General features: G+C 33.7%; 1 protein-coding gene across 4 annotated transcripts in view; it reads right to left on the reverse strand.

The window, feature by feature from the left end:
* DEUP1 (deuterosome assembly protein 1) overlaps window positions 1-20423 on the reverse strand; it is a 92214-nt gene that overhangs the window by 21344 nt on the left and 50447 nt on the right. For 3 of the 4 annotated variants that reach the window (XM_032295784.1, XM_032295783.1, XM_032295785.1), the window contains 4 exons: window positions 12099-12244; window positions 8561-8666; window positions 4123-4320; window positions 2471-2557 (listed from right to left, as the gene is read on the reverse strand). In XM_032295784.1, coding sequence (XP_032151675.1) covers window positions 2471-2557; window positions 4123-4320; window positions 8561-8666; window positions 12099-12244 — 537 coding nt within the window. Of the gene's footprint in view, window positions 1-1448; window positions 1541-2470; window positions 2558-4122; window positions 4321-8560; window positions 8667-12098; window positions 12245-20423 lie in introns of all 4 variants that reach the window. The other variant, XM_032295786.1, reaches the window with a different exon arrangement.

Genomic DNA, 20423 nt, shown 5'->3' on the forward strand with positions numbered 1-20423 from the left:
AACAAATTAGCTAGACTACAAGTTTTTTTTGTGTGTTCATAGGATATACCTTCTAGTATCGATTAATAATGAAACTAGAAATGATATGCATTTCAATTTTAGAAGAATTTTTCTTCTGATTAAGACATGGGTGTGTATTAATTAACATATGGGCACATAAAATCATTTATATGTCCTTATAGAAAATACAGGTATTAAGAACAAAATAAATATTCTATACTACCAACACTCAGTGATAACTGCTGTTAACATTTATATCTTTCTAGTCCTTTTTCTATCAATAGAAAATACAATATCATCAACATAAAATATCAATATAATGTATGGCTACCTAGAAAATTATAATCAATAATCGGTCATGTGTCATTTAATGATGAGGATGCATTCTGACAAAGGCGACGTTAGCTGATTTCATCATGTGTTCATACAGTGTGCCTACACAAACCTGAAAACAGCATTGAATAAATTGTGTCTGAAATAACTATAAAAATAGTTTAATAAATTTTGATACACAGCATGGATTATTATCAAGTAATTGTAAAAATAAAATAGACTTAAATCAGTTGACTTGGAAAGATTCCAAGGGACACAGTTGAGTGAACAAAACAAGAAGTATATGTTATGATTCAACTTTAAAAAGGTGATAAAATCCCCAAATAGGTACTATATGACTATATGTATATATATGAAAAAGTGAAAAATAACACATACCAAGTAGTTAACATGTATCATCTGGAGGAACAGTATAATGTGGGTATATGATTGGAGAAAAGAGGGAGGGGTGAAACAAGCAGCAACAACAAAATGACTGTACTAAAATTGGCCTATGTAAGTTATGATTACATTTATAAAAATTATAACTTATATGAACATACATTTTTTTCTAAAAAATTAGGAAAAATAAAAGGATGTTTATCTACTGACTTGTAGAGATGTCCATGGACTGTCAAAAGGCAGTTTGGGAATAGCGTATATATTATACATTTATTTCTGTAAAAGAACATTCAACCCATCTCCTCCTTATTGTGTGCATATGTGAGGAAAAAGTTAACAGAATGCTGCAACAAACACTAATTTGTTAACGCTGGGTATCTTTGGAGTCCAAACTGGGATTGGGATAGGGTTGTGGATCATTAGCTGCTTCTTTATACATCTCTGTGTCTGCTAATTCTTAAAAACACAAAAAAGGTGAACAAAGAAAGTCAAAGGCCTAAAGGAGCCAGAATGAAGTAGGCTCAGTGGGGGCTGTGATGACCCAAATATACAACTTAAAAACTTTCAGATTGAAATGTAAAAAAATACAAATACCATTTTGTGAGTGAAAAAGGCACTCATGGAGGCAGGATCTGATTTAACTTATTGTGTGTTCAGCATTTAGAAATAAAAATATCATAGATGACACACAGGCTTTTTTAATGTAACAAATAGGAAAATCACATATGCCTTACTTTTTATCCATCTGTACTCCAATCACAGGATCCATTTACCACACCCAAAGAAGAAGACAGAATGCTTCCAGAATGTTTCTACTCTTCTGATGCTATAATATGGACCATTATGAGAACAAGTACATAATACCACAGAAATATAGTATCATAGCTTAAGGAGGGCCAGTGGAGAATGCCTAATTCAATTCCCTCATTTTATAGCTAAGGAAACAGGCCTGATTAAGTAATTACCATATTCATCTTTTATCCTTTCTATTCCTCATATGGTAGAAAATTATTTTAGAATTTTCTCAGAGCAAATAAATGATAAACAAGTAACAATGCTATTTCAGTCATTCAATAAATAAAAATTCTCATATAAAGATTAACTTTCTACTGTTACATTAAACAGTTAAAATGAGATGCACAGAGCCTGTTTAAGTTCCTTGGTGTAAACCTATAGAGCTGCTGGTTAAAACCAGAAGTCCTTATCCTCAATATTCATTTATTTATCCCTCTTTTTAATCAACAAACACTCATTGAACACTTCCTTTATGCCTGAGGATGTGAGGTACTGGTGAAACAAACACCAGTAAGACATGGTTCCCTGTTTGTCATCCACTGGGAAAGTGACAAGCAACAAAACAAGTCAGAAAAAATACAAACCAAATGTGGCATTCATTCTGACTAGGGTGTCAGGGGTGGCTTCGTTGAGGGGAATATTGGCAGTTGAATCAGGCCATGCAGAATATAGGATTTCAAAGGCAACAGCAAGAACAAAAGCAAGGAAATAGCATGCTTGGCATATTTGAGGGAAATGATCAGAACTGAGCCTAATCCAACCAAAGAACAAGGGAGAAAACTAGGCATTCTAATGTTCTAGCCTGAGGATAAAAGTAATCTCAACTGAAGTGCAAGATAATTTACTGTCCAACTCCTTCATGTCTAACACACAGCAAGTACTCAATAAATGATGTCTGGGTTAATCATGACCAATTCAGTAATCTCTTTGTTCAATTTATTGAATGATGTCGGCATATTACCATGTATCGTTCAGGGTCTAAATCTCCCATCATTCCTTTTAGATGTGTGTTTTCAGTTCTGACAGCTTTATATCTCATATCTGAGACCTGAAATTAGCAGATATAAGGCAAATGTAAAATTCATAATAAAAACTCATAATTCTATTAATATTTTGTTTTGTGAATACAAATATTTTCTAAGTGTAAAGAAGGGAAACACTTCTTGGGTATGATCAATAACAATCAGGTATTCTTATTTAGTTCTCTTATCTCTGGCAGGCATCAGTTTATGTCTTTTTCTGATCAATGCTAAACTAAAAACATATACTTTCAATAATGATTCACTTACTTTTGTCCTCCAATTCCAAAATTCTATTTCTCATTTCTATTTCCTATTGTATGCAAATTGTCACCAGAAAAAGCAAATGTTAAAAAAAGTTTGAATAACTGTCCATTAAATTTATTCAACACCTGATTTTTACAATAGGCAGTACATAACTTTCACGTTTAATTTTGTTATTTCTGATATTTCTGCCAAAATTCCTTCTTTTTTAGTGACTACTTCATTTTGTCTATTTTATCTTTCCCTGACTTATTCCACTTTTCAGGACTTGGATATTGTATCTGTCCTTTTATTTGGACTCATTTCTGCATAAAACACCTGCCTTAAATTTACTTTTGTAAATTACTAATTATATGCTCATTGACAAAACCTAGAAAACGTACAAAAATATAAAGGTGAAAATAAAAATTATTTATAATCCAACTACCCCGATCATTGTTAACACCTGTAAAATATCCTCCCTATACAGGTACAACCAAAGTGATTATCCAATCTGTGCTGTTTTCCTGTGTTTTGCACCAATTAATCATGGTTTAAGACTTATAAAAATTTAGCAAAGGCTAAATTTTTTCTGTTTTCATAATTCACACGATTTAAATAGTCATGCTATTTGTGAAGTGACCCTCATATGCCTAGAAAATTATTAAATGATGCTCTCAAAACCTTTAGATTTGGGGTTAAAAAGGCAGATAAACCCTTGTGCTCTCAGTAGTAGGCCATCAATTTGATCATGAGTAAGGGATGGAGGAATGTAAAAAATAAGTAGGCAGGCAGGAAGGAAAGGAAGGATGTAGAAGTTACCTGTAGTACTTTAACAGGAGAATGTTACAATTTCTATTATTTTTCCCCATGCACCATGCTGTGCACTGAGTGCATGTTCATAAATATGAACAGCTTTCAACATCCATTTGTAAAAACCCTGAAAGAAATACATGAAATGGGGGGAGGGGTGGGAAGTGTTGAGGAAGAGCAGGAATAGAGACTTTTTTTTTTTAAGATAAAAATGTTAATGGAAGAAAAATACAGAAAAAATAGAAAGAAATATTTCATTAGAATGTACTGTGGGTGGTGATCAGAATATATAAGAAAATGAAAGAAGAGATTTAATGAAATTGTCTAGCACTGTCATTTCCCTAGTCCTTTTTTTTTTTTTTGTGACCCTTTGTGTTATCTCAAAGGTTTTCGTAACACCACAAAGCATTTCTGTAAAGCTAGTCTCTCAGAAATAATACCAAGAAATGCAATGTTTTCATTAGTTGATAATGAAGGCTACTCTTGTCACCGAGCAAGAGTGTGCCCTGGACAGGTGCTATTCTGCCTGCTTGCATACCTGTTGTTTTGCTAACATTTTTTCTTTTATTTCTAATTCCATTTTTAACTGTTTTTCCAGAAGGGCAGCTTTCTTCATGACAGTTGCTATAGTGATCTCCTTCTGATGAAGCTCTTCTGTTAGGTCAGAGATTTCATTCCTCATTCTTTCCTGCTCAGAGCTATGGTACTCTTCCTCCTGTTGGAGTTGGCTTCTTACCTGCAGCAGATAGAGACTGGAAATATTAATGAATCCTTTTATTTATAGAATAGCTTAAGACTTTTACTGGCCATATTTTCAGTCCTCCTATTCTGAAACTTTGGCAGGGCCCACTTTACCCTCCTTTTCTGATCAATGCTAAATTAAAAACAAATAATAATGATTCATTACCTTTTTTCCTTCTGATTCCAACACTTTATTTCTCTCCTCTATTTTCTGTTTATGCAAACCATCACCTTTGACTGATACTACTTTGATAACCACTTTGAAAGGAAGGTGAAGAAAGTATTACCAAGCATTTTCAAGGAGAAGAAAAATTGGCTTAAAATGATTACGTGACTTGCTCAAAGTCATAAAGCTAATAATCAGCAGAGCTGGGGCTAGAATCTAGGACTCTTGATTTTAAATTCAGTGCTTTTTTAAATACTAAAATAGGCTGTACTATTTGTAACTTAACATTTTGTTTTTCAGAATCACATTCCAGTAAACTTCAATGTCTTCATGAAAGCTCTTCACTTCCCTGCGTTAAGCCTCCTATATTCTGAATCTTGGCTAAGCTTCCATGTTAGAAACCTCTGGATTGTCTCTGGCTCCTCTCCACCCTTGTCCTCCCAAACCTGGTCAGGCAATGAATTCTGTACATTCTATTTCAACCTCTTTTAAGTCTTGCCTCTGCTCTCCATCTTTACAATGCTTTCTTGGTCCAGCCTCTTAGCATCTTTCAAAAAACCACTTACTGTTTCTAATTCTTGAGACTTAAAGTACATAATCATCAACCAAAAAAAAAAAAGTCATAGTCCATTGGGGGAAACAGAAAAATAACCAATTACAGCACAGTGTAGCAATCAATGTCAGCAGTATGTAGTGGCAGGGTGTTTAATGCAGCCTAGGTATATCCAGGATAGAATTCCCAGAGGAAGAATTATCAGACCCAAAACTGAAGGACAAATGAATGCCAGTTAGAAGACAGAGATACTCTAGCTGGACATGGTGGCTGTGCTGGAAGTTGAGGTGGGAAGGATGGCTGTAATCTAGGAGGCGGAGGTTGCAGTGCAGTGAGCTGAGATCGTGCCCTGTCTCAAAAAAAAAAAAAAAAAAAAAAGGGCATAAAACAAAATAGAATATAGAGATGCTATACAAAATGTAAAAACATTAGCTGGCTGTGGTGGCATGTGCATGCAGTATCAGTTACTCAAGTGGAAGGGGCACTGGGGTGGGAGGATCCCTTGAGCCTAGGAGGTCTAGGTTGCAGTGGACCCTGATTGCACCACTGTATTCCATCCTGAATGACACAGTGGGATCCTTTCTTGAAGAAGAAAAAGAAGGAGAAGGAGAAGGAGGGAGGAGGAGGAGGAGGGGGAAGGGGGGAGGAGGGAGAGGGGAGTGGGAGAGGGAGGAGGAAGAGGAGGAGCTGCTCTCAGGCAACGAGCTCAGTGAATGAAAGCATGGGAGTGACAGAGCAATGGCACACTCAGTGAGCTAAAAGGAGTTTGGTGTGGCTATGACTTAGAGTGCTCTGAGAAATAAGGCTGGAGAGTTAAGAAGAGGCTATCCACAAAAGAAACAAATTTTTTCCAGGGTACTTTTTAAAAATTGATTTTCTTTTCATTTCACCTTTATATATCTTTAAAAGAATAAGGGCTCTCTCTTTTTAAATGTAGCCAGAATATTACAATGTCTTTAAAAGTTAACAATTCCTGAACATCATCAAGTATCTAGGCAGTATTCAAATGTAAAGTTGTCTCAAAAATATAATAAATGTTGTTTAAATTTAATTGAATTAGGATCTAAATATGATCCATTCATTGGGACTGGTTCGTATATATCTTTTTAAAGCCTCTCTTTTTGTGTGTTCTAAGTACTTTAAATGCATTATCTCATTTAATCCCCACAAGGTCTCTCTCTCTTGCAGGTTACTCTATTTAGCAGATTAGAAAATTAAAGTGTATAACTTTTCACATCACATTTCTTGTGAAAGGCAGTCTAATTCCAGGATCTGTGAACTATTGTGCTCTGCAACCTCTGTGGGAAGAGCCCCGAAAGGTGTGGAGGGTAATTCACATTTGGAAAAACCAGGGTTTTAGAGGTTGATCCATACAGAGAGATTGGAAAAATCTGGGTTTTAGGGGATGCCACCTTGACTGAGATTGGAAAAAGCTGTATAGGGGATGGCACCTAGAATGCAGTGAACTTACATGGAAAGTACACATGTTCAGAGGCAAATGTGATCCACCATCAGGCTTTATGCTACCAACACTTCAGCTGATTTTATTCATATTACCAACATTTTTAGAGATTCACAGTTGTATATGACCTTAGAAATCACAAGATCGAACCTCATCATTTAATAGATGAAAAAAAAAAAAAGACTCACAGGAAAGAGAATGAGGCGCAGACTAAGAAACATGAGTACAAATATCCTAACCTGGAGGACAATATTACAAGTCTCCATTAATCTTTTCTGTCTCCAAGCTTTTTCCTCCCAATTTATTTGATGAAATAACAGAGTCAATGTGTAGTTTGTCCTAGTACGGATTTTGCTGATTGCATTCCCATGGTATAGTTTAACATGTTCCACTTAAACTGGAACTTTTAAAATGTAAAAAAATGAATATACTACTGTGATAAAGGAGTAAACTATTTTTATTATTTTCATAGTGTTTAGATATTAACACAACATACTATACTGCAAAGCTTCTTTCTTAGTGAAAGAAGAAACTAATTTACCTGAGCTCCAAATGACTTTTGGTTTATTGAAAATGTGAATTTTATCATAAAATAAATGATTAAAGCAGTTTTATGTTAGAAAAAAGGAAAAGAAATAATATACTTGCAAGATTCATAATACATAGCTCTTGTTAGTTTTATTACAAGAGAATGAAAATGCTCTCCAGAAACAATTCTTGGAAGCTAATTATATAAAATTCATTTGTTACTGTTTTATGCCTATAAAGAAATTTGTGCCTCATATTCTGTACCACTATGTCAAAACTGTGCAAAATCCGTAGATTATTTATATTACTCAAATTTTTATTACTTTATCTAAATCTTTGAGGTTAAGAATCATGTAACTATACTTTAGGTGGCTTTAACAATCTTTTATCATTCACCAGAGACACCAGTAGAAAAGAGTTTTTTAAAGTTATATTTTTAAATCAGTAAAATAAGTTTTGTGAGATTATATGGCATCAAAGAGTTCAAAATATATAAAAAATGATCATTGATTCATAACAGCTTTTCTATGCTTAACCTCTATTAGTTCTCTTACAGTCAACTCTTTGGCAGACAGTACATGTCTTTCATATGATTGTATTTCCTATAGAAATTAGCAGAATAGCTATAGTTCTCCTAGATACTCAATAAATGTTTTTTAAATCTGTACAAACAACAACTGAATTTATAACCCTGTATATTTATGGGAAAGTTTAGCCTTAACATTAACTAATTCTCTAGGTATTTATTTTCATTTACTGTGTGTCAAGCACTATGCAGTGCACTCATTGATAATTCAAAGCCACACTCAGGTTTATTTAACTTTTAATTGTTTAGATTTTATAGCATTAAATATTCTGCCTGATCCTCAAACCTAAAGACCAGAGAGGTGGATAGTAGTTATGATAAGTTCATAGAAAGAAGTCCATTACTGGAATGTATTAGAGGGAGGAGAGAATAATACTCTTTGTAGGAGAGTAAGGACAGCGCCCAGAACTTACTCATCCTTGTACGTCTAGCTCCAGCAGAGTTCTTGGTACATGTTAGGTGTTCAATGACAAAATGTGGGTGCACATTTCCTGGTACACGGTAACTGCTATTTAAGTAACAGCTATTATTAACTCACTTAATCCTCATCATAAACTTATGAGGTAGGTACCAATTATCCCCATCTTACAAATGCGGCTTGGGTAACTTGCACCGGAAACTTCTCCAAGCTTATGTGTATGGTTGAGCACCAGAGTCTGTGCTCTCAACTTTCTTGAAATAAGCCACCTATCATGGATCCTCCCGCCCTCCGCCCTCCACGTTTCATGGGCAGTCTCCCAGTAGCAAAGCAATAACTTAAGGTTTGTGTTTTTTGTAGTCTCACACAGAAAAATGTTGGAATTAGCAGCTTGGTAGATTATCACCTTATGAAAAAATACAGAAGGAAAACAAAGAAAGTGAGAACAAAGACTTTTTTTTACTCCCTTTGTATATAGAGTTCACATCTACCTGAAAGAATGGAGCTCATTATTTTCCATACCTTGTTCAATTCTTTTTCATGATTTGGTTCATCCTGTATCACTGAAAACAGCTCTTTTCTTTTCCTTTCTGGTTCTTTAATAGAAGGCGAATAAGATGATTCAAGTCTACAAATTAAATGTAAAATAATAATTAAAATTAAGCTTGACTTGATAAATTTTTATGATTATATTGTTAATTTAGACCATTAAGGGCTGCAGAGATAGATCATCACTTTGTTGGAAACATTTTTACTTACAGAAATTGCAAGTTCTAATACATTCAGATCCAGTAAGTATTGACATATTTAAGTGCAAATGGTTTTAATGGAAAAAAAGAAGCAATTAATATGGAATTTCAATTATACATTAAAAATTGGCAGAATACTGGGACTGCATATATAGATAAGACTTTGGGATGAAAAGAAAAGACCGTTTCCTATAATAAAATAGCTTGGTAACTCATTTTAAAAAAGGAAACACACCCAACCTGCTAATGTATTGTCGAAAGGAACTATGTCATGAGAAGTCTAAGGGGAGCAACTGTTCTATAAAAGATATAAAATATGATTAACTCTGATAGTCTAACCAGAAAGTACTCAAATACATCTATTCTTTGGCTGCTCAATTTGTAAAGTGGAATTGCAACCACAGATAAATACTAGAGGGGGGAAAACAGAAACTAGTATAAAGAGTATAATAGCCACAGGGGGTATGAAGATGTCTAAGCAGGTAATGTTCTCTTTCATATGAGACAAACTGGTGAAATAAAAATCACAGAAACACAAAAATAAAGATAACCAGGTGGGGAAGCAGCATGCTTTCTACTGGAAGTCAGGCTTGACTATTCTGGAGGAGTCTGTTGTTTTTGGGGAACATACCCACTTGTGAGTACAATTTTAGATTTCCAGAGAAGTTTTGAGAAGATTCCACACCTTCAGAAATTTCAACCACACAAATAAAAAACCCAAATCTGAATAATGATAAAGAAATTACTAATTGAGAGATTGAAAATAGAGGAGCCATTATATAAGGTATAATTTGGTAGTGATATCCTTGAGCTACATGTATCTAGACTAGATTGATTTTTTTGTGATTATCAAACATATATCTTAACTATGGAAAACAAAGCATATCAGAATATAATATACTGCTGTAATGTTAACATTCAGGGAAAGCCATGTTTAGCATTTTTATGTTCAGTAAATTTATTTTTCCTATGCATATATATGTATAAAGAAATATACACCTCCCATACAATCGGAAAATACTATATACATATTTCAGTCTCCCACTTAGTAATATATCGTGAGCATTTTCCATTTTATCCAATATTCTCCTAAAATATTATTTCAGGATGAGTCTTGAGTTTTCATTATTTCCTATGATTTGAAATGAGTGGAAAAAAATTGCCTATTTCTTAATCCTTCCTAAGCAATTTCAGGAAGTAAAATGCTGAACTGAATGCTAAAAACTTCATGGTGATCTTGCAAAGTTTAGTGAGGGTATGAAACAAATGTCAAACTCTAATGTGGATAAGTGCATAGAATAAATCATGATAATATAAAATACTAATGTACCTATATGAGGGAACTATTATTTGTCATAGGTTATGAAAATAGGTTAGGCAAAAGGTTATGAAATTAGTTTTAATAACTCTCAGAACATATCAACCCAGGACACTTCTAAAACTAAAAAAAATAGAAAAAACTAACAAAATCTTAGTATTATTGAGAAAGTTTCTGAAAATGAATAAGAACATTACCATGCTACTTCTATAAAACTTCTATGCATCCATTATCAGTAGTCTGGGGTGCTTCACTTTGATACAACTACAAAGAAGCAACAGTCTAAATGAAATAAACCAAAACAATAAAGCTGATAAAACAACATTCATATGAGAACAAACTAAAAGAAAAAAACACGCTTTCAGTGGAAAAGATGAAGGCTGAAAAGTCTAAAATACAATGGAAGCTGTGAAAAGTTAAACTTATACCTTTTCATCAAATCTCAGAATTCTAGAACTAAGGAATCCCTTCAAATAAGAAAGATGTAGTTTGGAGACCAAAATAAATGCCAAGTTAAACAGAGGATGGTAAACAGGCAGAACAAAAGAGTGTGTATTGGCCAAATATATAAATAAGTGTAATATTTTAGATTAAAAAGTGTACTGAAGGGCAGTTAGCACTATTTAGAATTTAGCATGGGCTTTAAGAGAACCATAAAAAGTACCTACAATGCTCTTCACAAAGCCAGAGCTAGACATGGGTTGATTGGTGTGCTCTTCTGTGAAATGTCTTATGTTTTTAGGGATATATTCTTTTCTTTGTGTGAAGACATTACTCACTAGACTGGAACAGCATTACATGTAATAAATATCTAACAGGTTTATTAATAATCAGTGATGATGGTATACATCTTGTATACAGAGCATTCGCTAATCAGACTGGCTAATAGCATTCTGCCACCATCCTTGGTGAGACACAGAATCAGGCCATTTTAGGGATCTTAACTTGCCATTTGTTATTAAGCATAGACCTCAAAGCAATGCTAGCAGGTCTCACAACTTTGAAGAAATAATTATTGCCTTTAATACAGTATAACAGTTTTTCAATAAAGCATCCCTCACCATTTGGCTATTCAGTTTTTAAAATCCTATCATTGATCTGGCATTAGCTTTCTGATTTTGAGAAAGATTCAAGTTTTATGAGAATAAGAGCATCAATGAACTATTAAAGCAGTCAAACTGTCTATTCACAAGCATAAACATTTAACAATCCTCAGCACTCCCATTTTCTTTGTTTATGGAATATACAGTATCTGTCTGATTTTAAAAGAGAAAAAAAAAATCTGTTTTAAGAAGAACTCTCAGTGGAACTGACAAGATGGCGAATGTGGTGGCCAAAATAAATACAATACATACCAGTGAAAAAGTTGACATCAGGTATAGGCAATCAAAAGAAAAGCATTTAAAAATATGGAATAAATCTTATTTCTCTGAGTTTACATAATTGAATATCAGCTCTATACTATTTTTGTACTTTTTTTTTTTTTTTGAGACAGGATCTCACTCTATTGTCCGGGCTGGAGTACAGTGGCATGATCACAGCTCACTGGTCTTGACCTCCCAGGCTCAAGCGACCTTCCTAGCTCACCTCTCAAGTAGATGGGACTACAGGTGTGCGCCCCCATGCCCAGGTAATTAAAAAATTTTTTTTGAAGAGTCATGGTCTTACTATGTTGCTTAGGCTTGTCTCAATCCTGGGCTCAAGTGATCCTCCCACCTCAGGCTTCCAAAGTGCTGGGAGCCACCATGTCTGACCCAGTGTGTCAGAAGTATTCATAAATCAGAATATGATATAATTTTCTAGGTAAGTGAAGAAGCTAATTTTGAAGATAAAATAACTATGAATTTTATTTTTAATATTTAATATTACCCATTAATTAACATGTTAATACAAAATAGACTTATTCCCATTTCAAACATAAAACTCTTAAATAAAACACTCAAACATCATGTTTTGAACAGTTCTCTCAGATTGTCAAATATTAAGATTATACCTTGTTTTATTTCCTTGAGCATTTTGGCACTCTCCTATTTTTAATAATTCTATGTGTAATTGCAATCGTTCCATTTCTATAATTCTCAAGAGATCATCACGTGACTGTAACTCACTTTTCACCTCTGAGAGACCTGCTTCCATGGCCTGAATAAAAACATCAAAAAATTTCAATGCTCATTTTTTGATATCATAATGTATAATGCATTTAACAATATTGAACATCTATAAAGCAGTCTAAGTTTAAACAAACTAATATTTAGTCCTTTGCTTGTTCTGTCTCTTAGAATTCCATTCCTTCTATCATTTTTTCTAACAAATATTTACTGAGTTTTTATTATGTGCTCCGGGGATACAGACACAGAACCTGTTCTCAGTGAACTTACAGTCTAGTAACAAAGACAAAAAATAATCAAATCATCACATAAATATCACACTGAATGTGAATTTGAAAGAATGAAACATAAAAGTATGAATAAAATACAATGCATAAAATTTTAATTAATACAAATACTTTCAAATTGTAAAAAGATAATCAAGAATAACCTAATAGCAAAACTGGCCAACAAAATGAATTATAAACTGATTCAACCCTTGCCCAATGGCAGCTATACTTTAGTCAGTAAAAGGAAATACTAGCAATCCTCTATGTTTTATTTTGTTAATAAGAAAAGCTTGAACTAGGTTAGCAGTTGTTGGGAAGAACCCATTAGAAGAGAGGAGAGGTAAAAGGAGTGGTGTCAGCTTCCTAAGAAGGTGGATAGGATGAGCCTCAAAGCACACTGGGAGAATTGCCTAAAGCAAAAGTAAGGCCCTCATCTCTGTAAAAGGAAAGAAGGAAGGAAGGAAGATGGAATGCAGACACGTTTATGCATTTAGATAAGGGGATATTAAAAGACTGGATATCCCTTAGTTTCTATTTTCTCTGTGAAGTAAAAAGCAACATCACATACTAATAGTAGAAGGAGAGGTGCAGGGTATAGGAGTGATTTTTGAGAGTGGTGAAGCTGGATTGCTGGGCAGTGTTGAGTGCCCATTAGAAGTTGGGGACAATGGCCTGTTGAGTGATTTTCTGCAGCAGTACTTGGCTGTTCTCTAGGAGAGAGGAATGGAAGAGTCCTTCAGTATCATCAGGTTCCTTCCATTCAAGTATACAAGGAAATTAATGTTTTTAAAAAGTGCCTGACTTACATCATCAAATACATTGCCATTTTTACGGATGAGGAAATTGAGCACCTGACTTGATCCAAAGTTACACAACTCATAAATACTAGATTTTGGAACAGAAAAATCCACCTTTTGACTTCTAGTCCAGTTATAACATTCAGGATGCAAAAATAATTCCTTCCACTCAAAGTAAGTTAAACAGACCTCTAGTGTATTGATAAAGACAGGGTGAGAGGTTCTGAGGACAAGAATATTCTCTGATAGTAAAGGCTATAGAAAATACTATATTAAAAAAATTTGATCAATAATTCTTAATATATAGATATACTTAATATTCATTGAAATATTCATTGAAATATAATCAATGATATTGAATTATTAATAATATTCATTGAAATATAATCCACATACCATAAATTCACCCATTTAATGTGTACAATCCGGCAGCTTTTCATTTAGTCACAAAGTTGAACATCACCACTACTTCATTCCACAGCATTTTCATCATCCCCAAAGGAAACCTCATACTCATTAATAGTCACTCCCATTTTCCCCTTCCTCCAGCTCCTGGCAACCACTAATCTATGTTCTATCTCTATGGAATTGTTTATTCTAGATGTTTTATACAAATGGTATCATACACTATGTGGCCTTTTGTGACTGGCTTCTTTCAAGTAGCATAATGATTTCAAGGTTCATTCATGTTGTAGTGTGTATCAGTGTTCATTCCTGTTTATGGCTCAATAATGTTCCACTATGTGGATATACCACATTTTGTTTATTTATCAGTTGATGGACATTTGGGTTGTTTCTACTTTTTTGACTACTATGAATAATGCTGCTATGAAAATTAATGTATAAGCTCTTATATCGACCTGTGTTTTCTTATTTATTCTTATCCAAAAGTTCACAAAGCCTGGAAGAGTAATTGTATAGAAGGTATAGAATATAATGAGTTCCCAGATAATATATTTTTACCAAGACTTAAATATATGCTGTTTTCCAGAAGGCCTGTGTTTAGCGAGGGGCCTAGTAGCATTAATTTAGCCCCAGAACTTCCTGGCCACCTTGGCAAGAAATATAAAAACAGATTCAAATTGGTGATTTAATAGACTTGTTTGGATAAACCCTCTGTTTTGAACAGTGGAGATTTCTCAGGTAAGAGTAAACGTTTCAAAAATAAAAGAAATGCAAAACAATAGATTACCAATCAGAAAGACAAATTGACTTAATGTGAATGTTGCCCATAACTTTGCCCAATTGAAGAAGGCACTATGTAGGCTCCTTGGTTTGCAAATTTGCCACCAGAAGCAGTCAAATATGAAGTTGCATGTAAAAAAGTGTGGCTGCTTTCAGTTGGGGAAGGGGAGTGCACAAAAAGCTCTAATCTTAGGCCTATAAAATGTAGTGTTGCCACAGGCTAGGGTTAGCTGAAACTCTGTAAAATGTGGTAATAATACAGTATATTCATTTACTGTTATTAGAAATTAATATCTGTAAGAGTGAAATTTGGAGACATCTTGGGAAGAAAGCTTATTTATGACCTAACTACACAGGTACAAGCATATATGTTAAAATTCAAACTTTTCATAATACAAATCAGTAATAATGATTGACATGTGAATGAATATGCAAAGTATTTTACTTATAAATGACAGCATGGAAATTGGCTGCAAAAATACAAGAAAAATTTGAAGGCTTTGTTGATATTGATAAATCTAAAATTGTTTTTGACCTTGAATTCAAGGTTAATACTGAATTAACACAACAATTAGTGAATTGATTTAACTGAGATGCAGTTTTAAAATTGGTATGCTTCTGCACGAAAGTCAAATCAATTATTTGTGAATGTGGGTGCAAATATTGAGGAAAATGATTCTTTGGCACTTGATTCAGTTACTGGAACATTTTCAAGTTCCTTTGGAACAACTTATGTAATCAACTTTAACTGTAAAATTTTATGGGATCTAAATACAGATCAGGTACTTAAGATGAATGCTTAGCATGTAAATTGAGATATGTTGTAAGTATAAAATACAAAGCACATTTTGAAGACTTAGTATGAAAAAAAGTAAAAATCTCAATAATTTTTTATATGTTGATAACATTTTAGAATGATAATATTTTGGATATATAGTGGGTTGAATAAAATATATTGCTATGATATGTTAGTTTCACTCATTTTTCTTGACTTCATATGGCTAGTAGGGAAATTTAAATTATATTTGTGGCTTGTATTATATTACTATTGAACAGTGTTGCTCTAGCACCTTAATGACAAATTAACAAGCAAACAAAAAAGGTTAACTTTTTGGTCATAGATATTAGAAAAATGCTGAGAAATCTATTTTTGTCATTAACTTCCAATGGGAAATACTGCACATTTAAAAAATGTGAAGAGTGTAGCATAATGAATAAATATATGCAATGAAATTAATATGTAAACTGACACATTTCAAGGTTGTGGAAAGACAAATGAGTTGTGATTCATGTGAAAATTGAGATGCATCTGACATTAAAGTGTGCTATAAACAAAGATAATTTTACATACAAGAAATGACAATAATTCAGATGGAAATGGTTGTCTTTTTGCATTTATGTGTATGATGTGGAACTCTCTGTCACGACAGTTTTATGAAAAGAGAAGAGAAACTTCTTTCCAAATACATATATTGGTTATAGTATTAGTTATGCTCTAATTATTCCTACTTGGTAAAATATAAATTTTGTAAAACATGTTTAAAGCCCATCTGCTTAGTTAGAATTTTGCCTAATGGTTTGAAAGGAGCAGTGATTCTAAACCTTCAAATCAACTACCAAATATGAATAATTGATATATTTTCATTTAGATTTATCCTAAAGAAAAGAATGAAACATCAGTAAAACGTGGAATGAAACAGAGGAAAAGCTAAATTAATGCAATATATTCAGAATTTTTTTCCTAAATGGATGAAAAATACTTAGTGTTTTCCTGAGAGTAAAAATCTTAGACATCTTAAACTTTTTGAACCAAATTACATTTCAAAGTCTTTATTAGTTCATAACAGATTTTGTTTTTCATAAAACATGGTCCAGGATAATTTAGTTTGATTTTTAATACATATGATTCTTTTATAAAATATAAAATGGAGATTCTTAGTTTAAATGTAATAATGTTCCTAGATCCAAGGATAACTAAATCATTTTTTAAATGAACAAAATTTTGTAAAAAAATAATTTTGGTAAACTTCCTCATAGAAATCAGTATAACATCAGTCACATTTAAAGTTGATATTGGCTATGGAAAACATCACAAAATGAAGTTAGAGAATTACTAGTGAGAAATATGAGAAAAATAACTTATTTCAAAATTTTAAAAAGGTTTGTCAATCTTAGCACTATTGGTATTTGGGACTGGGCAATTCTTTGTTGTAGGGTTGTCTTGTGCACTGTAGGGTGTTTAACAGTATCTCTGACCTCTACCCACTATATGCTTGTCACACTCCTTTCCTTGTTGTGGTAACCAAAAATGTATTCAGGCATTGCCAAATGTCACATGGGAGGATAAATCACCCCAGTAGAGAGGCACTAATTTAAACGAAAGTCATAAAAATTAGGCAGTGAATACTGCTGTTTTGCAAGCTTTAGTATAAATATCAGTAAAATGACTTCACAATTATATTGACTGCTAGGAATAGCTGGATTTTAATTTTGTTCGTTGTATATAGGAACATTATAAATTACTAAGTACATTAATACATAAATACCATGAGGAAAAATAAAAATAGGTAACATGGACTTTCCTTAGCCCAGGCAACCCACAGAGCCTTCTCAGGTGTGCATATAAGCCCATAGAAGTTTGTAGAAATCTTTGATGAGTAGGGAAAAGGTGTGGTTAGTTACATCCTGTTGAACTTAGGTCAGAAAAGTAAGTTAATTAAATGATATCAGTAAGTGATAGGGTGACCTTGGCCAGCAGCTGCTTTGATTCTTCTTACTTCCTGATACACATTCACTCTCAAGTTGCATGCACTCTCCCTCTCCTTGCCACCAGGAGTGTGTCATTGTGATAAGTGTGAGAAGCATAGGCTTAAGGCATTTGGAGGGAGATTAGAGATGGTGATTCTAGCTAGGAATACTATAATAATGTTCCTCAATGTACATTCTTTCCCTGTTTGAAACATTTTTTCTTTTACAAGATTGTCCATTCTATTTCCTGGAAAAATATAAACAGTAAAGTTCTGAGGAGGAGAAAGGTAGAGTTCATCAAGGGAAGCATTATAAAGAAAGTCAGTCATACTACCTAGAAAGGGTAACAGAGTATCTTATTTTCCACAAAGAATACAGGTATAAAGTAGCCACTTCTATCCCACAAGTAAGTCAAAGACAAAAGCTGATGCTCAGCCTGAAAAAGAGGATGCTCTTGGATCCTGTAAATAGGACAAAATACAATTATTTTGGGGATATTAAAAGGAACTGATGTTAGTGAAGAAGGTGAACCTCACTGACAGGTGGAACAAGACTTGATAACTGGGCATACTAGTGAAATATGTTTCAGGCAAACTAAACAGGAGAATAAGCCTGAGCAGAGAATTGATTTCTAGGGACCAAAGCCGAAAAGGTGTAAAGAAGGGACAGGCAGGGAAAAATGGCAGATAGGAGGCATGACTAACTTGTAGCTCCCACTCAGACAGACACAGCAGTGTCTGGAGACACAGATCATGAACTTTCATTCCAGGAACTACTGTAGGAACGCACCAGGAAAGCCAAGAGAATCCATCCTTAGGGAAAGGGGGAGAATACCACATCAAGGGAGCACCCATGGGACAAAAGAATCTGAACAACAGTCCTTGAGCCCTAGATCTTCCATCTGACATAGTCTACTCAAATGAGAAAGAACCAGAAAAACAATTCTGGTAATATGACAAAACAAGGTTCTTTCACACCCCCAAAAGATCATACTAGCTCACCAGCAATAGATCCAAACCAAGTAGAAATCTCTGAATTGCCAGAAAAAGAATTCCGAAGGTCAATTATTAGCCTACTAAAGGAGGCACCAGAGAAAGGTAAATACCAACTTTAAGAAATCACAAAAATGATACAGGACACGGATAGAAAAATCTCCAGAGACATATCATAAATAGAAAACAATTACAACTTCTGGAAATAAAGGACACACTTAAAGAAATGCAAAATACACTGGAAAGTCTCAGTAATAGAATACGGGAAGCAGAAGAAAGAACTTCAGAGCTTGAAAACAGGCTTTCAAATTAACCCAATCTGACCAAGACAAATAAAAACGAATTAAAAAAAAATGAACAAAGCCTCCAAGAAATTTGGGTTTATGTTAAACAACCAAAACTAAGAATAATTAGTGTTCCCGAGGAAGAAGAGAACTCTAAATGTTGGAAACATATTTGAGGGAATAATTGTGGAAAACTTCCCTGGCCTTGCTAGAGATCCAGACATCCAAATACAAGAAGCTCAAAGAACACCTGGGAAATTCGTCACAAAAAGATCATTGCCTATGCACACAGTAATTAGGTTATCTACAGTCAAGATATAGGAAATAATCTAAAGAGATGTGAGGCAAAAGCATCAGGTAACCTATAAAGGAAAACCTATCAGATTAACAGCAGATTTCTCAGCAGAAATCCTACAAGCTAAAAGGGATTTGAATCCTATCTTTAGCCTCCTTAAACAAAACAATTATCAGCCAAGAATGTCGTATCCAGTGAAACTCAGCTTCATAAATGAAGGAAAGATACAGTCTTTTTTAGACAAGTGCATGCCGAGAGAATTCCCCACTACCAAGCCAGCATTACAAGAATGCTAAAGGAGCTCCAAATCTTGAAGGAAATCCTCAAGATACACCAAAATACAACATCCTTGAAGCATAAATCTCACAGGACCTATAAAACAGTAACACAACGAAAAAAAAAAAACCAAATATTCAGGCAACAACTAGCATGATGAATATAATAGTACCTCACTTCTCATACTGATGTTGAATGTAAATGGCCTAAATGCTCCACTTAAAAGATAGAGAATGGCAAAATGGATAAGAATTTATCAACCAAGTACCTGCTGTCTTCAAGAGACTCACCTGACACATAAGGACTCACACAAACTTAAGGTAAAGGGGCAGAAAAAGATATTACATGCAAATGGACACCAAAAGCAAGCAGGAGCAGCTATTCTTATATCAGATAAAACAGACTTTAAAGCAACAACAGTTAAGAAAGGCAAAGAGTGACATGATATAATTATAAAAGGGCTAGTCCAACAGGAAAATATCACAATCCTAAATATATATGCATCTAACACTGGAGCTCCTAAATTTATAAAACAGTTACCACTAGACCTAAGAAGTGAGATAGACAGCAACACAATAATAGTGGGGGACTTCAATACTCCACTGACAGCACTAGACAGGTCATCAAGACAGAAAGTCAACAAAGGTTATCTAAACAATGAACTTAAATGATACCCGAGAACAAATGGATCTAACAGATATTTACAGAACAGTCTACCCAACAACTGCAGAATATGTATTCTATTCATCAGCACATGGAACATTCTACAAGAAAGACCATATGATAGGCCATAAAACAAGTCTCCACAAATTTAAGAAAACTGAAATTATAGCAAGTATTTTCTTAGACCACAGTGGGATAAAATTGGAAATCAACTCCAAAAGGAGCTCTCAAAATCATGTAAATACATGGAAATTAAATAACCTGTTCCTGAATGATCTTTGGGTCAACAATGACATCAATATGGAAATTTAAAAATTCTGTGAACTGAATGATAATAGTGACAGAACCTATTAAAACCTCTGGGATACAGCAAAAGTGGTGCTAAAAGGAAAATTCATAGCATTGAATGCCTATATCAAAAAGCCTCAAAGAGTACCAATAGCCAATCTAAGGTTATGCTTCAAGGAACCAGAGAAACAAGAACAAACCAAACCCAAACCCAACAAAAGAACAATCTTGTATGTTCTTCGCATGTACCCCAAAACCTAAAACATAACTATATATATATGTGTATATATATGTATATGTATGTATGTACATATGTATGTATATATATGTATATATATGTGTGTATATATGTATATATATATGCATATATGTGTGTATATATATGTATATATATACACACATATATATAGTTG

Source organism: Sapajus apella, unplaced genomic scaffold (assembly GCF_009761245.1).
Source record: "Sapajus apella isolate SASKATOON/1434 unplaced genomic scaffold, GSC_monkey_1.0 scaffold34, whole genome shotgun sequence".
NCBI classification, from domain to species: domain Eukaryota; kingdom Metazoa; phylum Chordata; class Mammalia; order Primates; family Cebidae; genus Sapajus; species Sapajus apella.